The sequence below is a fragment of the Nycticebus coucang genome, chromosome 7, assembly GCF_027406575.1.
Source record: "Nycticebus coucang isolate mNycCou1 chromosome 7, mNycCou1.pri, whole genome shotgun sequence".
In the NCBI taxonomy this organism is placed as follows: Eukaryota; Metazoa; Chordata; class Mammalia; order Primates; family Lorisidae; genus Nycticebus; species Nycticebus coucang.
Genome location: NC_069786.1, coordinates 71,205,853 through 71,230,911, shown reverse-complemented (window position 1 = coordinate 71,230,911; position 25,059 = coordinate 71,205,853). Strand labels below are relative to the sequence as shown.

General features: G+C 36.6%; 1 protein-coding gene across 4 annotated transcripts in view; it reads left to right on the top strand.

The window, feature by feature from the left end:
* Nucleotides 1-25,059, top strand: part of CHN1 (chimerin 1) — a 223,999-nt gene that overhangs the window by 130,712 nt on the left and 68,228 nt on the right. Inside the window, exon 1 of one of the 4 annotated variants that reach the window (XM_053598109.1) lies at nt 1,051-1,128. The exons of the other annotated variants lie outside the window; for them this stretch is intronic. Coding sequence (XP_053454084.1) covers nt 1,120-1,128 — 9 coding nt within the window. The 5' untranslated portion in view covers nt 1,051-1,119. Of the gene's footprint in view, nt 1-1,050; nt 1,129-25,059 lie in introns of those variants that run through there. 4 annotated transcript variants of the gene reach the window in all.

The following is a 25,059-nucleotide window of genomic DNA, read 5'->3' as shown; positions in this document are numbered from 1 at the left end:
CTGTATTTGTAAAATTACAATAATAACCAAGTCAAGTAGTTGTGAAGATGGAGTAGGGTAGTATGTATAAAATACTTGAACAGTGCTTGCACACAGTAGGCACAACATATGTGCTTGGTGGCAATGATTATATATAACAGCAGTATTACCTCAAGTTAACATCCTAAAATCTTTCCACTTATCTGGGTGTATTTAGATGCAGGATGGAAATTTAAAGTGTTTATTGTCCAGTCCAAATTTTACTTTCTGGCAGATCTTACGTTAGCATTTTGTAACTACAAAGAAACCAGTATTTCCAAGTATAGACTGTAGAAAAACCAGAAAAAATGTATTTCCATATGCTCATATTTGCTAGGAATCGAAAATCTTGTTTGGAAGTAGCCAGAATTTAAAATCCTAAAGACATGCTGTATTTAATGTTGTTCTTTTCATTGTCTAGTTCGCATTTTCTCACTGTCGGTTGATTTTTCCATCCATGGCATTTTTCAGTAATGCTTGCATTTAAATATCTAATGTTGACATTATATTCTTTTCAGATGTGCTAGAATATTCCAAGTCAACATTTGTGAATTATTTAAAAATATGTACATGTGTGTCTTTCCAAGTTGGTCACCCTAATGGTAACCTTTGCTAATGCGTTCTGTGTTTACTTCTCAACATCAAGCAACTTTAGTTAAAGACGCTTAGCTATGTAACATTAGGCTAGTCATTTTAACTTCACAAGATCTTGGTTGTCCCTCCTACAAAGTGGAAATAGTATTCACAAAAGCAAGAAACTGAGGTAGATAATGCCTAGAGGACCCTTTCAGCTCTAGGGGCCATGATCCCTATATATTCTATCAACATTACATGTTGAATATCCTGGATGGTCCTCTGCTGATGGCCAGTGATAGCTCTTCAAGTGAAATAGCTGGCACTGGGAAGTATCTCTTTCCAGTAGTACATAATTAAGAATCATTTAAAAGTAACTCTTCACTTTAAACTGCATGTATCTTAAATCTAGTTGGCTTAGAATCTACTCACTCAAAAATAGATTTGTTTTATTTACAGGTGTCATCCAACAGGACAGGGTTGATGACCTGTTCAACAGCTTGAAACATTGATTCCCTGTCACAGTGGATGACATTTGTAAGTAAAGACAATCATATTTCATTGATTTAAAATGCCTATGACACAAGTATGTTTTAATAAATATTTAATGGATCCTTAACAGCAGGTCCATGACTCATTTACCTTAAAGGCAAGTAGTGTTGGCTTTGGAGGAATTAGTGTGCTGTTACAGAAAAGAGACTAGTGTTGGAGTTGAGAGCTAGATTCTGCTTCTACTATGAGAATGGATTTTGTGTCACTTCAGGCGAACTGATTCACTTTTCTGAGACTATTTCCCCATGCTTTTAGGAAGATTTTATACTAGGTGGTCTCCAAGATGGGGTAGTCTGCTCCTTCAAGGAATGTAATAGGTGTTATAGGAGAGAGAACATGGTACTGAGCAGAACACCCAACTTACCCACCCACAATTGTATGACCTTGGGACAATCACCTAGTCTGCCTAGACTTGAGTTTCTTCATACAAGATAAGGAGTTTTTCTACAAAAATATTAATTTCCGAGGATTTTAAGAAATACTGAGAAAAGGATTCTATGGTCAAATAGGTTTGATGAAAGTAAAGTTGTTTTAAAGCCTGTTTCTTTTTAAAGACAGGCCTTTTAACTGTCATTAATGACCTAATGTGATTATGACTCTCCAAAAGTTCTCCCAAACTTACTGGGATTAACCTACCATTATTAACAATTTTTGAAAAGTAATGTTTAATGAAACCCACTTTGGGAAATTTTAAAACAAATAATCTCTTAAGGCATATAGTATTTGTTTTAAAATTGAAAGATGAAAAATCCAGGTGTTTTTATTTATTCGTTTGTTTTTTGTTAATCCTTAAGGTGTAAGTTATGCATCTGAGCTTTGTGAAAGATGCCAGATGGTTTTGTGGCAATGAAGGTGTTTGCCACAGGAAGTCTGGAGGCCTGTCGTGGGAGGAAATATTTTTTCCAAGTGATAGCTATGTAATTTTTCTCATTAACTGTTTAAATTGCTTCTCAGCTTGACCTATCAATTGGAAACTTAAGTTTTTTTTTTAAACATTGAGATACATTTAATCATGAAATTATAGTATGTTGAGAAGCCAGACTTCCTTCTCTTCTAAAATGGTTTAATTTAGCCATCCGTACTGGCCAAGAGCCCAACTTTTATTAGTTATTTCTTTTTATTCATCTTGGAGCTATATTTGAATAGTTTCTTATTCCAAGTAGTGAATATGTTTACTTCAACAGATACTGGCCCTAAGGGTGAATACAATAGTTTTTATGACAATTTTACATTTAATAGTACATAATATAATTTTAATCTTCTAAAACCATGCTTTAGAAATGTCTCATATAACTATTAATAATATAAACTATCAAATATATATGTAAATAATATATTCTATCAAATATATGTATCAGATATGATAGTTCAAATATATATATATCAAACTATATTTGGTAGTTTATGTTTTATATATATATGTGATATTTGCATGTCAGAAGCAATACTCTGGGCCAGAACTCTGAATCTAGGCAGACTCTCTTTACTTCTAGATTTAATTATCTGAGTTCTAAATCTGTCTCTCATGTAAGGATGCCTGGGATGGCAAGGGTGTGCAAAATGAACTTTTTGGTTTTATAGAACTTCATGCTATAACTATGGGTGTCTATGTGTGTACATATTTTTTCTTCCCCTGTAGTTTGAAATGAATGCAATGCTTAATGTATTGTCCTATTAATTTATTTTAAAGGAATTCCTTTCATATTTAAATCCCATTTTTAAAGACTTCTTTGGGATCACCAGACTGCATATATATTGAAAAGGTTTGTGAAATTTAAAATTGAAATGTAACTGGTGTCTGCCCAAAACTGCCATAACTACTGGAATTCTCTGGGTACCTGTACAAAATGACAGGAGTCTTTGTCCCCTGGAATAGCAAAAGGGGCAATGCCAGTCTGGTTTGTTAATTGGCTTAGTCTTTCACAAAGCAAAATGTTTTTACTTTACTTTTAAAAATGTATAATATTATCTGTATCCACTACATAATTTCAATGTAAAAATCAGTAAGAAGGCCACACCTAAACTTAATTATAAATAAAAGCAACAATACCAGAGGATTGGGTGGCAGAAGCAGTCTGCAGAAAACTGTGTTGATTTCATGATTTTTGTGCCTTCTGAGTATTTTGGGCTTTTTTTGTCATTCCCCATTCGTGCTCAAGCTGTGTTCATCTTTTCTTTTCCTTAGCCCTTTATCCACTTTCTTCTTCTCTTCCCCCAGTCAAGTTTACATACTCAGGTTTCCCCAATAGCTCATTGAAGGTTAAGATCAGTTGTTTCAGTGACGAACAGGCCCTTAAAGAATTGCCAAAAGAGCCAGGGTCCACTGATGTGCATTAAAAAGCCAGTTAGTAATTTATGAGGAAGACTACAATTTCTGCACAGAACTCTCATAGTGGGCTTATCCTCTGTTAACATTCTCCTTAAGAAATCAAGTAAAGTTAAAAAATAAAAAAGCCTATATGTTCGGTGTATACGTTCTTTAGTCTGTGTGGTCTTGAGCAAGCTCTTAATCTTCCTAAGTCTTAGTTTACCCCCTTCTCTAAAATGTGGATTATAGATGCCGTTGCACTGGTGGGTATGAGTATCAGTGAGATTGCATAATGTAGCCTTCCTTGTAAAGAATGAAGACTCACTGCTGTCTGGGATCAGAGCGGCCACCAACCAGATGCTCCTTCGCTTGTCTGAGTACTGTTCTTTTAGCTTTTACTACAAGCAGCATCTTCAGGTTTCTCTTTAAGATCCATCTTTTTAATGCTTGAACTGCCCTTTTAAGTTCACAAGATAACATCAAAAGGCTCCTAATTGCTTCATCAAGAAAGTAGAGTTTCTCTGTTAATAATACAATGATAGTTGTATTTATCTCTAATCAGGAAGCATGCATCTTTGTTCATTAATGTTCTAATGACTGTTAATAACGAAATGTATTATTTTCTTGTTACATTTACATTTTAGTATAAAGTGCCTGCCAGTGAACATTTATTGAACCTGCACTCCATGTTCAGCCCATTAAGTTATCTCCGATTTCTCCTAAGTTTATCTATTTTCTTGACTCTCAGCAGGAAAACCCTCTCTTTGCTTTGACCTTAGTATCTTCATACTTCATTTTCTTAATAGTCTTCCATGAATCATCTCAATAAACAATTTCTTCTCGATGTTCAAAAGTTACATTGGAATTTCAACAAGTTTTAAGAGCAAGACAGGAATAACGTTCCCATTATTTCTTTAGTCTCCCGACCTAACTAATCTCCTGTCAAATGTCAAAACTGTATTTAATTCAGCATTTATTACATGCTTCCTTTTTGCAAGGAAACAGGCTGGGCTCTGGAAAGAAGAAAAGATACCCAAAATTTAAGCCATACTTCAAAGAACTTACATTTTAATGTTTCATTATTTTTACCTGTTTAATAATGCTTAGCATCTTGAGAGTAAAAGGCAAGCTACCTGTATCATCTGTATGATATCACAGGAGCTCAGTAAATATTAAGTTAGACTCATTTAGAATTGAGTTTTCAGATCACAGAAAATACTTTTATAGATAAGAAAATAGTCTTTTTCAGAATTGTAGATGAGAAATTAATATGACATTCTAGCATTCCACCCCAGTGTCAGGGCTTTAAGCTCTTAGTATTGTTCTGCTTCCAATTCAGCACCATGAGCTTTATATAAACAATTGTTAACTGACCAAGTAAGTGAATAAATGAGTATATTTTATGAGTTCAGCCAAATCCAAAGGCCTATTAGAAATAAGTCCTAAAACTAAAAATGAAAATTATAATTCAGCTTGATTTGCTACTATATATATTTCCCTTTAAGAACTCAGAATCCTTACAACTTCCCCATGAGGTAGGCAGAGCCATGCTTCATTCCACAGTTAAATCATCTGAGGTTTATTTTTAAAAGTGTCTTTATGTTATGAAATAGTTTTAGGATACGTTCAAAGAAGCCACAGTGGCAAGTGCTATCTTCCCAAGCTCATGGCTGTCGTTGTGTTTTGGGACCATTTAGACCCCACCAGGGAATCCCATGCTGTAATGATCAAACAAAATCCTAATGAAACCCAGGAAATTATTTGTGTGAATTTCATCTGTCCTTCCATCTTATCGCCCACAGAAAAGGTTAGTAATTGAAACCCATTAGGGAAAACCAGATGGAAAAAAGGAAGATGGAAGATAAACACCAGTTTCTCATCTCAAAGGAACAGGCCAACAGAAGACCAACTCGTAATTTTCCAAGCCAGCTGCAATTTTGGAAGATTTCTTGTATGTGGGCCATTTAAACAAATAAAATCATTTAAATTACTGATTTGAGGTTTGGAAAGGAAGCTATTAGAAATTCTTTCACTATTTCAGAGTCTTTAGTATTTTGGTAGGAAAATGATCACTGGTGGCAAAATTTCCATCCATTTAACCTTTTGAAACAGGAATCAACTCTGGTAGCTTGAGGAGGATAACGCCATTTGGGGGTATAAAGTAAGAGGAGACTATCAAGCAATTAATATGGCCTAGGCCATGTTGTTCACAAACTTTGTGGGCAACTCTGAAAGAATCACCTCTCCAGTTGTATAAATCCTTATATTAGATCTCTGTGATTATATTTTACAGTATTCCTTTTGTTACTGATTTCTAGTTTTATTCCATTGTGCTCAGAGAAAATGCCTGATATGACTTCAGCTTTTTTTGAAGTTTTTAAGACTTTTTTTGTGGCCTAACATATGGTCTATCCTTGAGAATGATCCATGAGCTAAGGAGAAGAATGTATATTCTGCAGCTGTTGGATGAACTTTCTAAAAATATCTGTTAGAAAAAGAAAAAATATACATCTGTTAGGTCCATTTGGTCTATAGTGCAGAGTAAATTCAATATTTCTTTGTTGATTGTCTGTTCACATGATCTGTCTAGAGAGGAAAGTGGAATGGTGAGGTTTTTGTATTGGAGTTTTTGTAATGGCTTTTGTATTGGAGTCCATCGCTCTCTTCTTTAGCTCTGATAATATTTGCTTTATATAGCTTGGTGCTCTAGCGTTGAGTGTATGTGTGTATGTATTTATTTTTTATTTTACTTTGTTTTGTTTATTTTTTGTGGGGGAAGACAGAACCTCGCATTGTTGCCCTGGGTAGAATGCCATGGCATCATAGCTCACAGCAACCTCAAACTCTTGGGTTCAAGCAATCCTCTTGCCTCAGTCTCCCAAGTAGCTGGGACTACAGGCATCTGCCACAATACCCGGCTGGGTTATTTTCTATTTTTAGTAGAGATGGGGTCTGGCTGTTGCTCAGGCTGGTATCAAACTCCTGAGTTCAGGCAGTCCACCCACCTCGGCCTTCCAGAGTGCTAGGATTACAGGAGAGAACTACCACACCCAGCCCCTGTTGGGTGTATTTAAAATTGTTATATCTTCTTGCTGAATTAACCCCTGTATCATTATATGTGAGCCATTATGAAAGTTTTGAGATATATAAAAAATCAAGAAATGGGCTCGGCACCTGTAGCTCAAGAGGCTAAGGCACTAGCTACATACACCAAAGCAGGTGGGTTCAAATCCAGCCCCGGCCTGCCAAACAACAATGACAACTACAACCAAAAAATAGCCAGGCGTTTTGGTGGGCACCTTTAGTCCCAGCTACTTGGGAGGCTAAAGCAAGAGAATCACTTAAGCCCAAGAGTTGGAGGTTGCTGTGAGCTGTGATGCCACGGCACTCTACCCAGGGCGACAGCTTGAGACTCTGTCTCAAAAAAAAAAAAAAATCAAGAAACGTAAAATCTGCATGAAGCCTTCCCAGCAACACTAATAAGTCAAGCAAGTTGAACTTGCACAAGTGAATGAGAAAGGACACTGTCAACTAGGTTTCTTGGAAGTGAAATAATGGACCATAATACAATCTCAAAATGTTTATAGTGACTTTCATGTAATGACCTTCTTTGTCTCTTTTTATAGTTTTTGTCTTGAAATCTGTTTTATCTGATAGAAGTATAGCTAATCCTGCTCCTTTTTGGTTTCCATTTGTGTAGAGTATCTTTTTTCCATCCCTTTATTTCAGTCTATGTGTGCCTTTTAGGTGAAGTGGGTTTCTTAAAGATAACATATAGTTAGCTCTTTTTTTTTTTTTTTTTAATCCATTCATTCACTTTATGTCTTTTGATTGTAGAGCTTAGTCTTAGATTCGGTGTTATTGATAGGGAAGGATGTACTACTGACATGTTACTATTTGATTTCTGGTTGTTTTGTGGTCTTCTCTTACTTTCTTCCTCTCTACCTTTGTTAAAATTGATTTTATCTGGTATTGTGTTTTAATTTCTTGCCTTTTATTCTTTGTGTGTTTGTTGTAGGTTTTTTTATTTGAGATTACCATGAGGCTTGCAAAAAAAACATAACCAATTATTTTAAACATATGACAACTCTGCTTACAAATAAACAAAGAGGAAATCCACCAGAAATCTACCCTTGAACTCCATGCCCCATGCTTTTTACTTTTTGTTGTTCCATGCATATCTTTTTATACTATGTCTCTCAAAAAATTGTTGTAGTTACTTTTGGTAGATTTGTCTTTTAGTCTTTCTACTTAAGATATAAGTTGTTTATGTACCCTCTGCAGTTACAGCAATAGGGTATTCTGTATTTATGTACTTACTGTTACCAGTGAGGTGTATACCTGCAGATGATTTCTTATCATTCATTAATGTCCTTTTCTTCAAAATTGAAGAACTCTTTTTAATATTTCTTGTACGACAGGTATGGTGTTGATGAAATCCCTCAGCTTTTGTTTGGGAAAATCTTTATTTCTCCTGTTTGAAAGAATATTTTCTCCATGTTTGAAGAATATTTTTGTGGGATACAATATTCTAGGGTTAAGGTTTATTTTCCTTCAGCATTCTATGTGATTCATCTCTCTCCTGGCCAGGTTTCCACTGAGAAGCCTGATGCAAGATGTATCAGAGTACCCTTACGTGTATTCTTTTTTCTTTTTTCTTTCCTCTCTAGGACCTTTTCTTTATCCATGACCTTTGGCAGCTTGATTAGTAAATGCCTTAAGATAGGGTCATTTAGGTTAAAATCTGCTTGGTGTACTATGATATTCTCATACCTGAATAGTGATCCTTCTCTAGGTTTAGAAAATCTCTGTTACTATTTCTTAAAATAAACTTTTGACCCCAGTCTCTGCCTCTACCTTCTCTTTGGGGCAATAACTTACATTTTCCCTTTGAGGATATTTCCTAGATCTTGTAGGCATGCTTCATTCTTCTTTACTCTTCCCCCCCACCCACCTTGTGTATTTTCAAATAGCCTATCTTCAGGCTCACTTATTCTTTCTTCTGCTTGGTCATTTCTTCTTTTAAAAGATTCTGATACATTTTCCAATTGAATTATATTAAGCTCCAAAATTTCTGCTTGAATTTTGTTTTTTGTTATTTCAGTCTCTCTGTTAAATTTCTTTGATAGGCTTCTGAATTCCTTCTCTTTGTTGTCTTGAGTTCATTGAGCTTCCTTCAGCACAGCTATTTTGAATTCTTTGTCTAAACGGTTCACATTTCTGTCACTGTAGGTACCTTATTTAGTTCGTGTTTTCCTTGATGTTCCTGATGCTTTTTCAGTATTTAGAAATTGAAGAATAGGTTCCTACTTTAATTTTCACAGTCTAGGCTTGTTTGAACCTGCCGTTCTTGAGAAGGCTTTCAGATATAAAAAAGGAACAAAAGGAATTGGGTGTTGTGATCTAAGTCTTTGGTCACAACAGCTGTATCAGCACTGAGTGTACCCCGAGCCCAGTGGCTCTTGGTGGATTTGGGTAAGTCATGGGAGAATTGCCTAGATTATCAGGCAGAGTCTCTCACTCTCTGTGCTAAGTTGCTGGAGTTTGGGGAGAAGTGACATGGATACTATTCTGTGGCCCACCAGTACCACGTGAGCCCTGAAGCCAGCCTAGTCTCACCCAAAGCCTGTGCTTACTGTTGCCTGGCTACCTCTGATGTTTATTCAGCGGCCAAGGGATCTTTAGTGAGCAGATGGTGAATCCTGCCACAACTGTGTCCTTCCCTGAATTCAAGACCACATGTTTCCTTTTGGCCTAGGGTGGGTCCAGAAATGTCATCCACAAACTAAGGCCTGGGGTCTTTATGGCTTCAGGAGTCTGCTTGATAATTTATTTTACTGTTGGCTGAACTGGTACCCAAGTTGCAAAACAGAATCCTCTGAACTCTTTCCCTTCCTTTCCCCAAATGGAAGAAGACTCCCTGAGCCACATTACCTTCAGTTAGGGAGAAGTAGGGTAACATAGGTACTGGCTTGGCCACCACCAGTGGTTTCTCAAGAGTCATGTGCACAGCCACAGAAATTACCCAAGTACTATAGCCCTTGTGGCCTATCTTTCAAATTTAGTCCAAGCACCAGGTTGTTATTCTTCTGCCTATGGTAGAGTTGACTGGAACTGATTTGGGGGCACAAGATTTCTCTCTTGCTGGGCTGGTCTAAATGTTCCCTCTGTGGGAACCGGCAGAATTCTTCCTTGTGCTGTGTTCCCCTGGGCCAGGACGGCCCTGAGTTTCAATGCAAAGTGCCACAATTGTTTCACTCTCCCTCCTGTGGACACACAGATTTTCTCTCCACTCAGCCTTCTGGTATGGCTTGGGGGAGGGGTGGTGTAGGCAATGCAAGACTGTTCTTTCTGTCCTCTTCAGTGCCTCTTTCATTAATATAATGTTAAAACCAGGTAGTATGAATCACTCGCCTGATTTTTTGGTTCTTCTGAAGGTGCTGGTTGGCTTTGAGTGTTGTGGATTTGGTATTGATGCAGAGGGACAGTTGCTGAAGGTTTCTGTCCGGATGTCTTGCTCTGCCTCCTCTTCATGCTTAAATATTAGGATCTATAATTTCCATCCTGTACTTTTTGCTCCACATAGTATTTTCCTTTTCATTTGGAGCCTTTTCTCTTTTTCCCTAATATTTGTACCCCTCAGGGATTAGAGAGGCACAGCCATGTCCCTATAAGTTAAGAGGACATAATTATTTTTATATAGCCTTATAAATTAGTCCTCCATTCTTTTGGGGCTTCCTTCAGGTTATTACTACTAGTCAAAAATGTTCAGACCTAAACATTATATTGCAATAATTAGATTCTTTGAACAAGAAGTTACAGACATCTGTGATGGCCACTGATGCCCTTGTTAGTGTGTCTCCTTTTACGTGTGCCGCTGCATCAGCAACTTAAACGAATCAGCCCTATTGTCCTGTATTTTCTTAGATTCTAAAACCATTCAGGGAAAAATACACTAAATGCTATAGGTTTGCTGATGACCTAATTTACATTCTTAAATTTTACATCTCAGCCAACTGAAACATTTTCCTTGATAATTTCTAAGTTACTGCACCTTGTCCTTATTTACCAGCAATATTTGGTAAAAGGTCATCTTTACTGTAAAATTTCCCTCCAGAAATAGCAGCGTTTATATAAGCAGCAGATTGTTTAGCACCTTCTTGATAGATTTACACCTCTCTTTCACCCACTCAACAGGAAGGGATCCTTGTTCTGGGTGTAGTTTGTTTATTAACTTTAGAATGGCTTTGGGTTCCTTCCCAAATTCATAGTAAGAAAAAAGCTGTAGTCCTCTTTCCTTTGAGAAAGTTCTCTGTTTTCCTTGTATGTGGTTTTTGGTTTTTTTTTTTTTTTTTTTTTTTTTTTAGACAGAGCCTCAAGCTATCACCCTGGCCATCACAGACGTCTATAACTTCTTGTTCAAAGAATCTAATTATTGCGATATAATGTTTAGGTCTGAACATTTTTGACTAGTTGTAGTAACCTAAAGGAGGCCCCAAAAGAGTGAGTGCTGTGACATCACAGCTCACAGCAAGCTCCAACTCCTGGGCTTAAGCAATTCTCTTGCCTCAGCCTCCCAAGTAGCTGGGACTACAGGCGCCCACCACAAGGCCCAGCTATTTTTTGGTTGTAGTTGTCATTGTTGTTTGGCAGGCCCCAGCTGTGTTTGAATCCGCCAGCTCTGGTGTATATGGCCGGTGCCTTAGCTGCTTGAGGTATAGGCACTGAGCCTCTTTTTTCCTTATATGTTGAAACTCTACAAATGAGCCCATAGCTTCACATTTCCAAGAATTTTTAAAAAGTCAACTTTATTCAGGTGTAATCTACATATAATAAAATGCACACAGTTCCATGTACAGTTCAATGAGTTTTGACAAATGCATATGCCTATGTAACCAAGACTACAATGAAAAAAATAGAACGTTTTATTACCCCAGAAAGTTCCCCTGTTTTCCTTTGTAGAAAATCCCCCCAACCCCTGTCCCCAGGGTAGCCATTAATTAGATTCTATCAGGACGGAAATTTTTTTAATTGCTTGTATGACAGGTGACATCTTATTTAATGTTTTACTTTTTCACATTTGGCATACTCCTTCCCTTTATCTTTCTTCTTTTTGTTTATTATAAATATATACTCTAATTATCTTTAAATATCTACTTCCCTTATCTGATTTTTTAATGTAAAATTTCTCAAGTCATGCTTCTTTGGGAAATATGAACAACAAAGGAATTATAGATATATAGTAGTGATTGCAAGACAATGTAACTTGTTAAGGGTTTCAAACCTGTCATTCGGAACTCTTTACCTTTTAATTAATAATAAGTGCCTTAATAAATTTGAGTACACAATGAGGGAGGATTCCCAGATACCTGGAGGAAGAGCCATTTTGCTCTGCTGGGATCTTGGTCCTGAGCCAAAAGCACTCAGCCAGCCAGAAGGCAGTCTGCCCTCTTTTAATCATTGGCTACACCCGCTGTATCCTTCCTACCTGGCCTGGAATAGGTCTTGTGGTCACGGTTGGGGGAAAGTAGAGTATCCTGTACTCTCTGAGTGTGAACTATATCACATGGTACCAGGTACCCCAGTGAGAAGAACTACCATTTCTGCTTCTGCCTTTTCCCAGTCTCACTCAAATGGGAAAATTGTGGCAATGATATGATTCCAGAATTCCTTATGCAACAGCATTTCAGCATTTTGATTTCTCTCCCTAGATTTCTTAAAACCATGTAGGTGCATCCCACTCTACAGTCCTATAGACTAGAGTTCTCTGCCCAGTGCCAGGTGAAGAGTAATGTTCTCTTATGTAGCAGCCTCACATGGGTGGATTATTGCTTGTATAAAATTTCTGTAGAAATGGTTATAACTTTTCTCCTGTTGCCCTTAGAAAACCCTATTGGAATAAGTGATTGAGGAATATCAATATGGATAGAACCTTGACTTCACTTAATGTTTTAAGGAATGATGGAATCGTGTACATATTAATTTTAGTAACTGATTTTGATGTACCTTGTATAGGCCCTCTAGTGGTCTGGAATTGCTCTCTGAACTAGCAGTCCTCAGAGGCTCAACAGTCTTTTTAATGATTTAATTTTAGAACTCTGAATGGTTTATTGACTACTTTCTGGAAATGTAGTGTTTCTCAAGGCTAGTAAGACTGGGAGTAGTGGTGGGGAGAGAACAGAGTGTCAAAGTAGTAGAAAATTACAGAAATGTTTCATCTGTACTGATGAACTCATCATGTTATACCAACATATAGGTGATACTTGTTAGCAAGTCCAATCATATTACCTAAAACTGTGCTTAAATTAAAATGTGAACATTATTTAATAAATTTGAGATTTTTTTTCCCTAGTATTAAAGAAATGCATACTCTTGGAGGACAGGGAATGTCTCTTTTATATACACTACTTTTTAATTGCTTTATTGAGTATTAGGGGGTTATCAGTACTCTTTCCATGTAAATATATATGCTTTATCATTTTAAATGTCTATATAATATTCCATTGTGTTTATAGCCAATAATGACTTAGCCAGTCCCTTAATTTTTTTTAATTTATTGATGCTTTCATGGGTGTCCAACCTGTGGCCCATGTGCTGCATGTGGATTATTTGCAGCCCATTTTGCTTATCTGTGGTGGTAGATATCATGAAAAATTACACACAGATCTTTATTTTGCTCATTGGTTTTCTTTAAGGTTTGTGTATTTAATGTGTGGCCCAATTTAACTCCTCTTCTTCTAAAGTGGCTCAGGGAAGCCAAAAGGTTGGAACCCCTGCCAATTTTTATTGAGTAGCTAAATTGGACTATTGTGCCCAGTACTGAACAAGACAATCATGGATCTTCTCATGAAGCTAACTTTTGCCTTCCATACCCAGATTATAAAAAAGAAACTTGAAGATTATTCTCATTTTTAAAAAAAATTAAGAAACTATAGTATAGAAAGAAATTCTTTTTGCCAGGACATCTTGTTCTTTAGTGATGGTAACCAGTGCTCTTTTTCTGGCATTCTGCCTATGTTTGAAAAAATCTTCCTTAAATAATCTTAAAAAAAAAAAAAAAAAATTAAGCATTCTTTTGCTTAGTTCCTATTAGGATTGGGCTAGAATCATTTTAATAGACTTTGTAAATTCTGAATCTTATTTATTGCAAAAAATGGCTTTTTCCTTTTAAACAAATAAACAACCCCTCACCCCATTTCCAGAATATTTAATGCTCTAAAAACATTTCTTTAGAAATAAGGGTAACTAATAAAAAATTGAAGTTTATAAATTAAGTTTAGGGATAATTACAATTATGCAGTTGTGCTTTTTTTGGAGTAGTTTGTATCATTAAAATGTACAAAACTTTAGTCCCAGCTGCTTGGGAGGCTGAGGCAAGAGAATCGCTTAAGCCCAAGAGTTAGAGGTTGCTGTGAGCCGTGTGACGCCACGGCACTCTACCAGAGGGCGGTACAGTGAGACTCTGTCTCTACAAAAAAAAAAAAAAAATGTACAAAACTTTTAGATGAAAGAATTTTCTTTTCCTTTTTTTTTTTTTTGACAGATTCTTACTCTGCCACCTGGGGTTGAGTGCCATGGCATCATCATAGCTCACTGTAACCTTAAACTCTTGGGCTCAAGCAATGCTCTGGCCTCAGCCTCCCAAATAGCTGGGTTTGTAGGCACATTGTAGGCATGTGCCACAATGCCTGGCTAGTTTTTTAATATTTCTGTTTTTAGTAGAGACAACAGGGGCGGGGGTGGGGGATAGTTCTTGCACTTACTCAGGCTGATCTCAAACTCCTGAGCTCAAGCTGTCCACCACCTTAGCCTCCCAGAGTGGTAGGATTATAGGTGTGAACCACTGCACCTGGCCAGATTTTTCTGAGTTTATTGAATATAGAAAGTTTGTACTTTACTTTGTATGTAATCATAGTCAAACTTCTCTACACTTTGTAGTTGCCCATTCTAAATTAATGAAGTATTTTGAGAGGACAGAATTCTCAAGGCCAGGTGCCATGTGGCTCATACCTTTAATCCTAGCACTCTGAGAGGCCAACGCCAGCAGATTGCTTGAGCTCAGGAGTTAGAGACCACCCTGAGCAAGAGCAAGACCCAGTCTCTAAAAAATAGCCAGGTGTTGTTGAATGAATACGTGTAGTCCCAGATACTAGGGAGACTGAGGCAAGAGGATTGTTTGAGCCCAAGTGTCTGAGGTTGCTGTGAGCTATGACACTATGGCATTCCACCCAGAGTGACAAAGAAAGACTCTGTTTCAAAAAAAATTTTTTTTCTAATTTTTTTTTTATAATTTCTCAATGCACAGGGAGGGGGGCAGAACTGAAACTGTTATTTAAACAACTATTTTGCTATTTTATGGTTACAACATTCTAATTACCACACATTTCAATGTGAACAGTGAATTCTCTCTGTCCCCTTACAGATAAAGCTCCCCGCCCCAATTAATGAATATGAAAATGCTTTTGTTTAGAATCAGGGTTACTCTAAGCAGGTGGGTTTTTTTCCCATATATTTTATTTTTTTAATATGACAATGATATTAGATTATAAACAGATGTTTTAAATATAATTTTAATTTCATATAAATTTTTTTAAAAGAAAAAATTATTTTTTCTCTCTAGAACAGAATACTTAATGAACCTTTAACATTTTGACTCATAAAAAATTTTCTGTAGACTGATATGCTAGTGCTTGGTCATAGTTTGGAGTGATCCACAGTATCTGGTTCAAGCTTTCTCTTTCTGCTGTTCCTTTCCTCTCCTAATTCCTTACTTTTTGAGATTTGCTTTCTACAAAGATCTACCTTTACTTCTCAAACAGAAATACTTCGAAAAGAGCTTTGGTTATCATATTATATCCTGTTTACTCAGCAGCCTTCCCCCCACACAAAAAATCCAACCAATTATTTCAGTGGGTCTATCTTTAGAAAAAGAGATTTGAATCCTAGTAGGTGACTTTAACTAACAATGTTGCTTTAAGGGTGGCATTAACCTCTCTAAGCCTCAGTAGTAAAATGAAGGACCCAGCCAGCTTCATCGATAGATAACCACAAGGTCTCTTCTAGCTGTCATGATTTTCTGCCTAAATTTTTTTCGCTAGATTTTTCAGACTTAAGATTCTGTACTTCTGGCTCGGCGCCTATGGCTCAAGCAGCTAAGGCACCAGCCACATACATCTGAGCTAGTGGGTTCAAATCCACCCCGGGCCTGCCGAACAACAATGACGACTACAATCAAAAAATATCTGGGCATTGTGGCAGGTGCCTATAGTCCCAGCTACTTGGGAGGCGGAGGTAGGAGAATTGCTTGAGCCCAGGAGTTGGAGGTTGCTGTGAGCTGTGATGCCACAGCACTCTACCCGGGGTGACAGCTTGAGGCTTTGTCTCAAAAAAAAAAGATTTGGGCAGTGCCTGTGGCTCAAGGAGTAGGGCGCCCATCTCATATGCTGGAGGTGGCGGGTTCAAACCCAGCCCCAGCCAAAAAAAAAAAAAGATTCTGTACTTCTGAGGAATTATTATTATTATTCTAAGAGGGAGAAAAGATTGAAGACACACAGATTGAAGCATAGACTTGGCTGTGCTGCTAACTAGGATTCCTCTGGCCTCAGGAAACTATACAGCGTCTCTTCTAACTCCCTAGTATATGTATGTAAGGATTATAAAGCTAAGAATAATAATAGAACTAATAATTATTGAGCCATTGTGTATCAGAAACTGTGCTGAGTATTTCACCAGATTTTCTCCTTTAATCTTTATGGTAATCTTTTAAGGACAAGTATTAAAACAACATGTTTATCATTGGGGATAATAGGTTTATGGTGAGTTATCAAGGGATTCTAGGAGTGTGTGTTTTAACACTTCAGGCTTTACTTTTGAGAATGAAATCACAGAGGAGAGCTAGACCCTTCCACTAAATGCTCATTGGTGTCATTGTAGACAATGAACATTGGAGTGAACAAAGATTAAATGGATCACTGGAGGAAGTTAGGGCCCCAGAACTGCCCAAAGGAAGTTGAAGCATGGTTCAGAGGGGGCCCTTGACCCACTGAGGCATGTCGTTCTAGAATTGCAATTCTTATGATCTATTTTCAAAGTAAACTTTTATCAAATGTTAAAAGAGACCAGGCGCAGTAGCTCACACCTATAATCCTAGCACTCTAGGAGGCTGAGGCAGGTGGATTGCCTGAGCTCAGGAGTCTGAGACCAGCCTGAGCCAGAGCAAGACCTCATCTCTAAGTGTCTTAAAACAGCCAGGTGTTGTGATGGGCATCTGCAGTCTCAGCTACTTGAGAGATGAAGGCAAGAGAACCGCTTGAGCCCAAGAGTTTGAGGTCGCTGTGTGCTGTGACATCACAGTGCTCTACTGACTCTGTCTCAAAATAAAAAAAGTTAAAAGAATAAAAAATTCCAATTTATTGAATAAAAAACCCATGATATTGAATTTTGTAGTATAGAAAAATAAAAGATCATTTAATGTAGCTTCGTTCTCTGATGTTTGCTTAAATAAGAGCTGTCCTGCTTTCTTTACGTGTCATAGAAATGTACACATTGAAATAGTTTTTTTCCTTTCATAGGAACAACAATAAATAAATAAGAAGGGATTTATACTTATATGATAGTGTAAATTACACATAATTTGACAATAATTCAACATGTGAATTTGAAATAACAGTATACTTAGTACAATGAGATCTGGGTGAATTTCCTTAAAATTTTAATAATTGAGCCATATTAAGGATTAATATAATTAACTTTCTTAGTGAAATCTATTGATAATGCATTTTATAATAAAGCATTTTACATTAATCATATTTAAGATAACCCAGCACACTTTTATGTTTCAAGAGTTGCCTTAAATGCAAGTTGACAGCTTCAGGTTTTCATCACTTTAGCCTTCAAAGCACTTATTAACATTTCATTGTCAAAGTTGAAGCTTACCTAGCTCTTTGAAACTGACAAAAGACCTCTAATTTGGCAGTCATTCCCAAATAAATAAGATTTTTAAGACAGTTGAAATCCTTTTCAAATCAATACTCTACATAAAATTTAGAGACTATACATAAAATTTAAACCGTAGAGAGTTTATCATAATTTAGAAGGAAAAAAGAAAGAGAAAATAGAAGCAAACAAAAACCTCGGATTTTTCACATGGTTTGGCAGTTACTATGTTCTGTTTTATCTCTCAGAAGCGCGGAAATCAGTAACAGTGAAGGACTAACATTTCATAATTGGAAAAGAAAAAAGTTAAAGATATTATTACTAAAGATAGTACTTTTGAGAAATAAGAAATAAAGAGAATGAAAAAAGCCTTTAACATAAAATAAATTTGGGGAAGTTCCATGCAGTGATAAGTAGTTTTTCATTAAAGCACTAAGTCAGACCAGTGGTCTCACCAATGAAACCTTATGTAAGAGATGTCTGCAGAAGTTTTATTCCATGTAATTAACCTGGAGCCCGGACATATGTATACATTTATACATGTATACATGTATACATTTATCTTGGTTTATATGCATGTCTGTATAAGATTCTGTTGCAAAGTAAAGTTTATAACCAAAGAATTAGATGTGTGGTTCTCAAGATTTTTGGACTCAGGACCTCTTGACATTTTTAAAATCACTGAAGACTTTAAAGAGCTTTTATTTATGTGGGTTATATCTATGGATATTTATTATATTTGAAATTAAAATAGTTTTCTAAAAAATCTTTCATTGATTTCAGATATAATAAAAATTACATGTTAACATAACGACACTATTATTAAAAAATGTTCGAAACAAATTTAGAAGAATGGCATTGTTTTATATTTCTGCAAATCTCTTTAATGTATAACTTCATATGACAAAAATGGATTCTCATAATGCTTCTGCACTCAATCTGTGGAAACAGGTTGTTCTGGTTAGTCTATGAAGAAAAGATGGGCTTGTATAAATAGGCAGTTGAGAAGGAAAAGAATGTTTTACTTGCCTTTCAGAAATTTTTGGATATTCCACTTTGATACTATACCAAAACTAGACAAATAGTAATTCCCTAAAGGTTACTTGAGACGAGGAATCTGAAATCTTGTCAATAATCATTTCTTACTCTGTTACTTTGAACTCCACTGATCTGTCTTGGACTTTAAATAGATATTTCAACTATGCATGATTCTGTAACTTCATGCATTACCATTTGGAAAATACTGGGTCATTGAGTTATGTAGGTCTTCCAAGTGTTTATACATTTCATACAATATCAAAAACTCATATTTGTTAATATCATTTATCTCAGAAAAGTCATTTAAGTAGTATCACGTTCAGGGTAGCAGATAAAAATTTTCTATAATTTTAATTTTCACTTGAAAGTTCAAATTTTATTACTACTAGTTGTTTTCCTTGAGGTAGCAGAAGAACTGTGTTCATATTTTTAGCAAATGCAAAACACCCAAGTCAAAATATACTCTTTCTTTCAAGTAAAAAATGATATTCCTGGCAGCTCCTGTGGCTCAGTGAGTAGGGCGCCGGCCCCATATGACGAGGGTGGCAAGTTCAAACCCAGCCCCGGCCAAACTGCAACAAAAAAATAGCTGAGCGTTGTGGCGGGCGCCTGTAGTCCCAGCTGCTCGGGAGGCTGAGGCAAGAGAATCGCTTAAGCCCAAGAGTTAGAGGTTGCTGTGAGCCGTGTGACGCCACGGCACTCTACCTGAGGGCGGTACAGTGAGACTCTGTCTCTACAAAAAAGAAAATGATATTCCATGGGAAAAGGAGCTAGCTCAGCTCTCAGCTCAAATAATACTTTTCCTCAAGATAATGATATATAAAGGGGACCCAGAGACACCTTTTATTTCATTTGGCATGAGGCGCTTTCATTTTGGTAATTTTTTTTTCCATTGTTGAGGATTCATTGAGGGTACAAGAAACTCTTTTAGGTAATTTTTTAAATATGAAAGTGTGAAATTTAATATAATTTATAAAAGAGGAGATAGTTAAAAGAAGTACCTGGCTGACCATGACCCACAATAACTAATTTTATATGCTACTATTCATTAAAAGCAGTATAACATTGGTATAACATTATGTATTAAATTCTATTCTTAATATCTCCAAGATTTTGAAAAATGAAAACAAAAAAAACTTATTCAGCCTGATCACGTGGTTTGATATTTTGACTCTGAAAAATGTTTTTAAAGGCATACATTTACAAACCTTTCTATAGCTGATCCCACAGGAAGAGATGTTTGGAATTTTTTTGTAAATAAGATACTTATTTTAATGTCTTCCTTATTAAGACATGCATTTGAAAATAATGAAAATAATTTCATCTTGTGATTTTAAAGCAAGTTATGGGTTTGAGATCATAGAAAGAAAAATAATCATACTTGGAACTAGGCTAATTAGTGATAGATAATGGCCCAACTTTCTTTTTCTTCTAACATTTTCCTAGAACTTGTCTTTGCAGGTTTTGCTTTTGTTTTTGAGACAGACTCTCAAGCTGTCACCTTGGCAACACAGCAACCTCCGACTCTTGGACTTAAGTGATTCTCTTGCCTCAGCCTCCAAAGCAGCTGGGCCTACAGGCACCCACCACAACACTCGGCTATTTTTGGTTGCATTTGCCATTGTTGTTTAGCTGGCCCAGGCGGGGTTTGAACCCATAACCCTCGGTGTATGTGGCTGCTGCCGTAACCACTGTGGTACGGGTGCCAAACCTGCAGAAGGTTTTTATCCATCCACAATTTTTCATGACACTTTGCATTTTTTTTAATCCTGCAAAACTAATTTAAACTACAGTGATTCAGCAATCTTTAAAATTGAAAACGAGCTCATGAATCCTAAGCTTCTGTATTATTTCAGGTAGCTCATGTTCTCTTAGCACAACAAATGCTTTAGTAGGCTGTGTTGCTAAGATACATGTGTGATCACAGATTTTCTTCCTAACATGTTTTTAGTTTATATTTTACATGTATTTTTGATAAAAAATGAGGAAACAATGTTTAAAATGCCTTTTTCTTCTTAGCACCTCTGACCAGCTGTTCCTTTTCGAATGCCTAGCTTATAAGACCCAAAATTTATGTATTTTCTTTGTGTTAAATCTATTCTAACAGTCTAAGGGCAAGAGGCTGGACCCTCATCTGAGTCTGAAGGATTCAGTGAGACTTAGAATGTGCTGTGAGCTTTGCCTGCTCATTCTTTCAACATTTACTTGACAGCGACTTTGTCCTAAGCATTGTGCGAGGGGATACAACTGATGCTAACAATGATAACAGTATCAATATCACCAACCTCACGTAATCTCTGAGAGTAACCTGCATGCTAGGTACTGAAACGACACGCTTTGCGTGCATTCTGTGTGTTCTGTCTACTTTACCTCATCCTTCCAACCTTCCATAAAGCATAGGCATTATAGTTCCAATTTTACAACTAAGGAAACTGAGATTTACCTAAAACCCCATGACTAATAAATGGAGCTGAGATTCTTTTACAGCACACTTTTAATCACTTAACTATAGATAACACTGAACTTAGATTTAAAGAATTTAGTTATTTTTAACTCTTTATGGAAGGGGTGATTAGGCAGATTGAGGGAGGAGAGTTTATAAACTACACCTCCCTGTCTGCATTATTTCTGATGAAAGGACTTATATGAATGAGGTAATCACAATCTACCCTGCGGCTTGGGCCTGAGAGGGCTTTTGAAGGCATTTATGTATTGGGAGGAGGGAGCGAGATCTGAGAAGTTACCTGTTAGAGGCTCAGAGGCCCATCAGAAAAGGGAGCAGCTTGGAAGTAGGGTTACAATCATAGATTTCAAGGATAAATCAAACCTTTGTTAGAAATGTGATTATGGGACTCAAGCAGGATGAAAAACCCAATACTACCCAATTATAATTTATTCATTAAATGTTCATGTATTTCTTTAATAGCTGGTCCTCTTAAAATACCATAGAGTCCTATTCTCTGGTGTTACCATAGTTTCTTTAGTGCCTAGCACACAGTAGATACTCAATAGAATGTTGAGTTGAAAATTGTGAAAGCTTACTGTTATAGATATATACTTTAAGCTTTTCAGTTTTTTTCATTTAATAAATGTGTAGGGTATATGAAGTATTTACATTTTCTCAGACCACATGTCCAGTGCCCGAAAATCCTTTTTTTTTGTTATATTCACGTAAAGATAAAATGCTTTCCAATTATATAGTTACTGTATTGGCCAATCTGGACTCTCTGTTGTAAGACTTATTTAATTATATATGTTTTTCATGGGTAAATACACACACACAAGCATGCAGGGTGCAAAAAGATGTATACTCATTAAAATTGTGATATTCAGTTCATGTTTGACTTCTGCAAATACAAAAGATACAATATACAAGGTAACAAATAATATCAATATATACTAAATGTTACAATTTTAATACAGTTTTTTCCTTTCTTAAGTATAGATTTTGGGGGGACCTCTGTATTATACTGTGTGTAGGAGATTAGAATGGCTTTCCATTCCATATTATAAATTATGTCTGTCTATTTGGTGGATTTTGATGGAAAGCTTAATTACCTATTTCTAAAGACAGCTCAATTAGTTGCTTAAGAGACTACTCTCAACTCATTGGTTTGGAGGTAGTTTTGTTGATTGGTTTTTACTTAAGGAACAGAAAAGGCTCTTGCAAAAACAGAAACAAAAAAAGGCACGTAGCTCAATAACTCTCCTTGAAGCCCCGATAGAGAGCTGACAAAGATACCGAATGTATCTAAGGAAGATCAACATAGCATTTTACTCACCACTATCAGAATAATGGAAAAGATTTGGGAGGCTAATATGAGGGTACATACGCTTAGGTTACATTATTTACATTTGCAAGGTAAAGTCCAAAGTCTGAGTTATAGTTGAGCCCTTCAGGTAGGAAATATACCATATACCCCTTCATTGTACCTGATAGATGGAAACTTACCAAACTGCTTCCTTCCCACCCTCTTGAATTTAATTGTGTTTTTCTCTCCTGTGGACCTATAGTTGTTGATCTGCTATTTTCAGATTAGTACTGAGTACATGGAATGCTTGCTTTTCCATTCTTGGGATACTTTGCTTAGGAGAATGTTCTCCAAATCCATAAATACAAAAGATGCAGTGTCCACCTTTTTTTTTTTTATGGCTGAATGGTATTCCATGTGAGTGTATGTATATATATGTGTGTGTGTGTGTGTGTGTGTGTGTGTGTGTGTGTATACCATAGTTTATTAATCCATTCATGGGGTGATGGACACTTACACATCTTTGCAATTGTGAATTAAATGTATTGAATGTTGCATTGAGGGATTAAATGGGAGGTCTACTGTTAGTTCTTTTAGGATTTTCCATACTTCTTTTCAAAATACTGTACTAGTTTACAATCCCACCAACAGTGCATAAGTGTACCCCTCTCTTCATACCCTCACCAGCATCTGCAGCTTTGGGATGTTGTGATGTGGGCTATTCTCACTGCTATTAGGTAGTATCTCAAAGTGGTTTTGATTTACATTTCTCTGATTAGGGACGATGAGCATCATTTCATGTATTTGTTGGCCATTTGTCTTCTTGGGAAAAGGTTGTGTTCATGTTGCTTGCCCATTGTTTTAGAAATTATTTTTTTAAATACTAGAGTTTAATCAGCAAGGCTGACCTTACTTCTCTGTATGTTGCAAACCAGTTGTGAGGCTTGAGACTGAATCTGGGGTGATTATTGGGTATTTCTGCTTTCTAATGGTTCTGGGTCTTTGTGACACTTGAGTGTCATGACATGTTGCATTTTCATGTCTTCAGGTCCCAGGGAAGCACAGCAGAGTGGAGAGAGGGCAGGGTCTGAAGTCAGGAGGTCCATCATGGCTGCTTTGCTCACCGACTATGTGCCCTGAGCAAACGCCTTGCTTACCATGAGTGAATTTCTTTTCTGAAAAAAGAAAAAGATGTGAAGATGCAGTGAAGCAGAATATATGACAAAGCACTCTGCAGAATCTGAAGCTCTGTGTAAGTGCTGCTGATTGGGAGGCAGTGTAAAAGCAGGCCTGGATTTTTTTTTTTAACCAGATTGTCAGACTGTAACAATTAAAATAAGATTAGAAGAGGATTCTTAAGCCAGTTACCTCACACATCTTCAGTTGCTTTGTTAGGCTGTCTCCCTTTAACCTTTCCTTTGTGGAGGAGGAAATCAGTGGGGTAGATTCTTCTCTCTCAATGAGAATGTCGCTAAAAGAAAATAAATCATCCTTTAATCTTTCCTTCATCCTCATAAGAGCCAGTTGTTGCATTCTGACTTTCTGTGGGTTGTGTTTTCTTTTTTTTTTCCGACATATCGATCAATTGCGGGCCTTATCTAGATGCCTCAGATCACTCTTTAAGATATCAAGTTCCACATGGCACATAGTATTCATAAAAATAAGGCTTTAATGATTATCTCTTATCTGAAGAGTATCCAAGTTAGAGGTTGTTGAAGTTCTCTATTAATTTCATTAGGATCCTTTGAACTAACAGGAATTTCATAAAATGAATTAATATGGACATGATACCAAAAGCTTTATAAAATGCCTACAGACAAGATATTTTTACTTTTTTAACATCATTATCTTGTAAAACCTGCAATGTAGCAATGTCATTACAAAAAAAACCCTAATGTATAACAGTGACATGGTCAATTAACACATCTGTGAACTATGTTCATGCTTACACGTCTTCCCAGGGCAATTACTTGTGAAAGTTAAATCTTCTGCCTTCAGGCCACTATTGTCATTTTCAAATAAGAAAACAGGCTTTCAGGGTGGTGCCTATGGCTCAAGGAGAAGGGTGCCAGCCCCATATACCAGAGGTGGTGGGTTCAAACCCAGCCCCAGCCAAAAACTGCAACCAAAAAAAAAAAAGAAAGAAAACAGGTTTTCAGAAGTATATTTGAACATCAGAAATCACAAATCTACTTCATGCTATGAATTAACATTTACCTTTATTGAGTCTTAAAATGAATATTTTTGTATAAATAACAATCGAAATATTCTAATCAAACTGTAGGATTTTTTTTTCCTGTTTTTAGGAAGTTTAAGCCTATAATAGGGCCTTTTTAAAATAACTCAGGCTTCATCCTAGCTTAATCAACAGAAGTCACTAGAAGAAGAATGAGAAAACTAAAAATGCAACACTTAGCTTTCATTCTCATATGCTGTATTGCCTCTGTTAAATTAGAAAGTACAGAGCAGGGGTCCTCAAACTACAGCCCACGGGCCACATGCGGCCCACGAGGACATTGATCCGGCCCTCAGGGTGTTTTTGCCACCGCTGCCTGTCCTGCTACAGTGCGCATGTGTGGAATGTGCGCCTCACCCTCCGTCCCCTCTTTCTCTCTGTCTCTCAACTCTTCCTTTCAGTCTGAGGACTAACTGATACACATTTGCATCACTTGTTACGACTAGCAGTGACAAGTATGGAACCAGACATTGACCATCTCATTAGCCAAAAGCAGGTCCATAGTTCCCATTGAAATACTGGTAAGTTTGTTGATTTAACTTTAGTTGTTCTTCATTTTAAATATTGTATTTGTTCCCGTTTTGTTTTTTTAATTCAAAATAAGATATGTGCAATGTGCATAGGAATTTGTTCATAGTTTTCTTTTT